The sequence below is a fragment of the Parasteatoda tepidariorum genome, chromosome 4 (genome assembly GCF_982258835.1).
Source record: "Parasteatoda tepidariorum strain Cologne lab strain chromosome 4, Ptep-v5.0, whole genome shotgun sequence".
Lineage (NCBI taxonomy): Eukaryota > Metazoa > Arthropoda > Arachnida > Araneae > Theridiidae > Parasteatoda > Parasteatoda tepidariorum.
The window spans coordinates 39,771,078-39,777,077 of record NC_141758.1 but is presented as its reverse complement, the minus strand read 5'-3'; the positions used below and the strand labels follow the sequence as shown (position 1 = coordinate 39,777,077).

Sequence of the window (6,000 nt, the reverse complement as noted above, 5' to 3'; positions counted from 1 at the left end):
CCAACAATCGTAATGATTAAATTTTTATTAAAAACTTCTACTTAACACAGGCTTTAACCTAATTTGAGATTGAAGTTTCAATCTATTTCAATTCAATTTTAATCTAATTATAGCTTATTTCCTATATATATATATATATATATATATATATGTTAACGCTTATTTTTTTAAACTTTAAAAAAGATGACATAATAATTGAGAGTTATTCTAAATTTCTCATTGATACAAACTTCAATCGATTTTAAGATTGAAGTTTCAATCTGTTTCAGTTCGATCGCTAACTACTTTAATTATAGCTCATTTCCTAAAAAAATATATATGAACGCGAAGTTTTTTTTATACTTTGATATAGAATTATAATTGTATATTTATTAATTGTATATTTATTATATATGTATATTTATTAATAATTGTAATAATTTATGACAGTTATTTTAAATCTCTGCTCAACATAATCTTCTATCTGTACTGCAACAAAAGTTTGCAAGTTGCATAAACTGTGAAATGCAAAAGCTTATTTCCAACAAAAAAAATATAAATCCAATTTTTCCTGCACTTAAATATAAAAAGTTAATTTTTTTTAAAACTTTTAATTGCAATTTAGCAGAATCTTTAATTGATACAACTACAACAGAGTGTAAGTTGTGTAAAACTATGATGTTAGGCTTACATCCTACAGAAAATATGAATGCACACTTTTTCTACACTTAAATATGAAAAGACAATCACACTTAAATGTTTGACAGCTTTCTTAAATCATTTTTAAGTGCAACTTAACACGATTTTCAATCAACACAACACATGATGTACTGAAACAGTGCCAAGCAATGCATTTTCAATTTCCGCTAACATTACGTTTAGACCAGGTATGAAAAAAAGTCAAATGAAACGCAGAGTGAGACATATTGTTCCGTTCTCTCGCATAATTAATTCGTATACTATCATACTTATGCCATCGTTGCTACTGATGAGAAAGCAACAAAATTTCAGTTCTGTTTCTATACCATCATATAATTTCGAGATACAGTCGATATCTAGCATATTTTCCTGCTCAAACAGTTCGATTTAAAATATAAAACTGAGGAAAATATATGTTTTTTTGTTGAAGAGTTCGGGCGTTGCTCGTCCAGCGATTCAGTTTCTAATTTTGTAGTTAAATGACGTAACTAACTACTTCACAGAAGCAGTCTGAAGCCATAGACTGTTTTCTCTAGGAAGGGCAATCATCCACAGGTATGCATTGCTTTCTATGCCACACTGTACCAGGAGGACAGTAACAGCCTGGACGACAATGCTTTCTGCAAGACTTGTCTCTTTTTGGCTTTTTGCACGTCCTGCGGCACGTTGGGGCGCAATTCATGTACTGCTGACCGTTGCCACAACGCATACCTAAAAAGTTTCAAATCTGCATTACGATTTATTATGAAATATAACATTGCTAAAGATCAAAAGTTTACGAAAGAAAGTGATTGAGGTCCATAAGAGAATACGAAGTGATTGAGAGGTTTTGATCACAGAATACAGAGAACTAATAAGAGCTTTTGATTCGAGAATACGAAGTGTTTTGGAGCTTTTGGTCACAGGATTCTAAAGAAAGCGATTGTGAGGTTTTGATTAAAGGATACAAATGAAAGTGGTCTGAAGCTTTTGTTTGGAAAATATGAAATATTAAAGAACTTTTGATCATAGGAAAAGTGATTAAGAGCTTCTGATTACAGAATACAAAGGAAAGTGATTAAAAGCTTTTTAAATACAAAGTACGTGCCTGGTACTAGATAATGGATATGATCTCATGGATTCTTAAGCTTCAGAAAACGTTATAAAATTCAAAATAATAATTGTTCTTGTTCTAAAGGGGAAAAAAATCGAAACGGCTATGAATTTTGTAGTATGGTAACACATGCAATGTGATAGATTTTTTCTTCTTCATGTTAATGCTACCTTTAGATGCGGGGTAAATTCAAATGTCTCTTACGGACTTTTCCGATAGATAGGATGTGTTTTCCTGTTTTATTTTATGGCTCACAAAAACTTGTTTTGTGTTGTTTGATAGTTCTTATAACGTAATTTAATTATTATTAATATTTTACTTGTTCTATAAATTAAAAACTGAGTGTTACGGAGGTAACTCAAAACTTGTCTATGACAGCCAGTTTCTAATTTTTTTTAAATAATTTAAATTTCTAAGAATTATTAAAAATCGAGTTATTTGAACAAAGACTGTCGGAGGTGATTTTAGGAAAATTGTCCCATTATTGTATTATTTATCTTCACAACATGAGAACGGTTTAATACATCGTTCAAAATACGTTTTTATCAGTTAAAATTTAAAAAAAAGCTATTTTTTTACCATCGCATCCTGTTGTTGTCCTCCAGTTCCCTAATTCTAAGCCGGCTCGGGTACACTGTCGTGCGTATGCCGTCAGTGATTGACAGTAGCATCTGTCCCTAGGTCGGCACTCCCCAGCATCCAAGAAACAAGACCTGAAATAGTTGAAAAAAAGGCATGATACATGAAACAGGATATTTATAACTCATATGTTTACGTTAAATTTAAAATCCGCCATCATTAGCTCGTTCGATGTCAAATTATTGTTAGAAGTGTTGAAATAATTAATCTAAAACAACACCAGAAGGTTTGTCTACAGTACTAAGAAAGTTACGACAAATGGGTAAGAATTTGTGTTTGGCTTAGAGCCAAAATTTACCGAAAAGAGACCAAATAAAAATTTCTTTGTAGACTTAGCATGGAGTCATTGATGAGGTATTTTTACACGGAGGAATCTCAAAATTATCGCTATGTTATCTTCCCTCTTGATTTCAAAATGAATCTCAATTATTTAAAGTGATCCTAGAAAATATTTAAGGTTCCCTTGTTGTGCGTGGTTCGAACCTTTGTGCCTATGAGTCCGCATTGCTTGATGCTCTGATGGTCACCGGTCACCAGTACTGGCAGCTGTCACCGGTGAGCTTGTAATCGTATGCAAATTTGTCTTAATGGATCAAGGTGCTTAATGATTAATTTTCAATAAAATTATACCAAACAAAAGATACAATTTTCCTCAATAATTCAGAAGCTCGTTAAACATGGAATCGTTATAAGTAGGTCCTATTTTGCTGAATGCTTTTCTTTTTATAAATTTTAATACAAATATATTTTAATAAGACGAAAACTGAAACTTAGTTTATTTTGAGACAAAAAGATCAAATGATCAGTATAACAGACAATATGTGCATAACTTACTTGTAATAGTCAACAGCACTGACAGTCTTATGACAAGGTTTGAATACAGATGATTTGAGGACATTACATTCTCTAATGATTCTTACACGAGCATCAGGACTCAAGTATCTCGAGGTGTTTGTAGATGTAGGTTGTGACATGATACAGCGTTTCATTTTTCCAACCTGCAAGTAACAAAATATTTGTTATTTATTCCATCCTTGTACATGTTTTTCATTTATAGATATGAAATTAGAAATGATATATAACTTTTTTTGGTATCTTTATTGATCAAGGACATTTCGAGAAGGCAAATTATTGGTAGTACTATTTTATTTTATATTTTTATAATCGTCGTTGAACAGCCGATCCAATTTTTGGGTTTACAACTACTAATGTTCAATTTCATAGCTTTGTAGTTTTGAACCCAATCTAGAAGACAAGGAAACTCCTGGATCAAGCATTGGAAGACATTTGCCTTTGTGGAGGACTTTTTGATGGAACTAACCCTCATTTGCGTTACATGGAAAGGAAGACCACGATAACCTCCCACGGTTAGCCTGACGGTAAAGAGACTCTAACTCATGATTCGTCTACCACTGAGGATATTTCACGTCAGCATAGTGGTCGGTGCAAGCCGAATGCGGATTCGTATCGACAGCCATCGGGGGGATTCGAACCCGGTTCACCTCATTGGAAGGCGAACGCTCTATAACCTGAGGCATCACGGCTCTGCTGGTACTGTAGTGACATTCCGTATCAAAGCCACTCAGTCGATGTGGTGGATTTCGATTCGCATGTTCAGTTCGGACTGGGGTTTGATACACTATGCTAAATTCCGGATGTCTGATCCGACTGCACTTTCGATCTTGTCTTAGTGTTTCGGTACCCACTGTAATGTAATGCATTAGATGGTTCAAGAGCTAGAAAATCTACGGTTGAAAATCGGTTGAGAGCTAGAAAATCTACGGTTGAGAAGAGTGGAACGGTGGTGGGTTATTACTAACAGCACATCTACCCTCTTGCAATCTAAACAGTAGCTAACATGGAAATCTCTAATCAACCGGCTGACACGCCAGCGTGTCAGAGCAATTTCTCATTCCATAGTTAAAGATGGCAATTTTTTTCTGGACAATGTGAAAAATTCGAGTCAATTTCTTTTTTAAAGAAATAAAAGACTATTAACAGTACGCTTGATACGTTTTCTTCATGAAATTTAAATGAAAATAACACGTCAAAACAATTAATAGCAAAAAATATCCTTTTAGCTTATGATGCCCTTTTAGAATCCTTCCTAAAAATGAACTGTTGGACACGGATATGTTAAGGAGACTCGCATTACTATACGTATAGATGGTTCAACAATGACATTAATGGATAGTAAACAATATTAGCATTAAAACAGATATTAAAAACAGATTAAATATGGCTAATAGATGCTATTTTGGACTAACAGGACAGTTCGAACCCAAACTACTTGAGCCAGGAAACAAAAATAAATCGATATAAGACCTTAGTAAGATCAATAGTTTTATATGAAAGTGACCGCTGGACAATGAATAAATCAGAAGAAAATGGTTTACATATATATTTGAACGAAAGATCTTGAGAAGAAATCTTGGGGCAGTAAAGGAGAATAATGTGAGGAGAATAAAACACAACTTTTAGTCACACAATAAATTCAGAAAATTAAATACAAATTATTGAAATCCAACAAATGAGATAGATTAGTCGTGCCTATAAATATGGCAATGATAACCAGGTAACAAAAATTAACTTTTCAAGCGCCAGAAGGAAAAAGAAATAGACCACGTACAAGATGATTAAATAATCAGAAAAAGTACCTGAGCAGTGTGGGAATTCAAAGATAGTGAGATCGAGATGGCTAATGCTGTTTGAGACAACTAAAATGGAAATCGGCTGGAGTGATGGTAGAAGATAGAGGGTTCATATTGCCACTTTTTATGATAGTTTTAAATTGAAGGAGCTTACAGATTCATGAGTGTTAAATTTATATATGCTAAGTAAATTATAAGGGAATTATGTAAGTAAAGGGAACCTACTTTTCAAGTAAATTATAAATTAATTATGTATGTAAAGTGAACCTAATTTGTAAGAAAATTATACATTAATTATCTAAGCAAGGGGAACTTACTTTTCAAGTAAATTATAAATGAATTATGTAAGTAAAGGGAACTTACTTTTCAAGTAAATTATAAATGAATTATAAGTGTAAAGGGAACCCACTTTTCAAATAAATTATAAATTAATTATGTAAGTAAAAGGAACCTACTTTTCAAGTAAATTATAAATTATTTATGTAAGTAAAAAGAACCTACTTTTCAAGTAAATTATAAATTAATTATGTATGTAAAGGAAACCTACTTTTCAGGAAGTTCAAAAATCTTCGACAGAATGTTATAAATTTACAAAAACTAAGCAAATAATAAATTTATGTCAGTAAAAAGAACAAACTCCGGTAATTTCTACAGCAATAAGCAGAATGTTCTAAATTTACATTAAGTAAGTAAATACTAATAATAAATTATCTGCTAGTAAAAAGAACTTACTCTCCATGAATTTCCAAAGTCTTCGGCAGTTCTCACTAGTCTTCCATTCTTCGTTTTAAAGTCATCCTTTTCATCCCCGTTGTAATTTCCGCACAGTCCACAAAGTGTGTCCTTGTAAAAAGATGGCACAGATACCTCCAAATAGCTGTTGCCATCCCACAAAACTTTCATACCTTTGGCAGAAAAAATCAGAGAAAATAACATTTA

At 32.5% G+C, this 6,000-nt stretch overlaps 1 protein-coding gene across 1 annotated transcript in view; it reads right to left on the bottom strand.

Moving 5' to 3' along the window:
- Nucleotides 1-398: 398 nt before the first annotated feature.
- LOC107448655 (BMP-binding endothelial regulator protein) overlaps nt 399-6,000 on the bottom strand; it is a 159,410-nt gene continuing 153,808 nt past the window's right edge. The window contains exons 13-16 of the mRNA XM_016063957.4: nt 5,794-5,966; nt 3,245-3,408; nt 2,351-2,484; nt 399-1,389 (exon numbers count right to left, since the gene is read on the bottom strand). Coding sequence (XP_015919443.1) covers nt 1,211-1,389; nt 2,351-2,484; nt 3,245-3,408; nt 5,794-5,966 — 650 coding nt within the window. The 3' untranslated portion in view covers nt 399-1,210. The remainder of the gene's footprint in view (nt 1,390-2,350; nt 2,485-3,244; nt 3,409-5,793; nt 5,967-6,000) is intronic.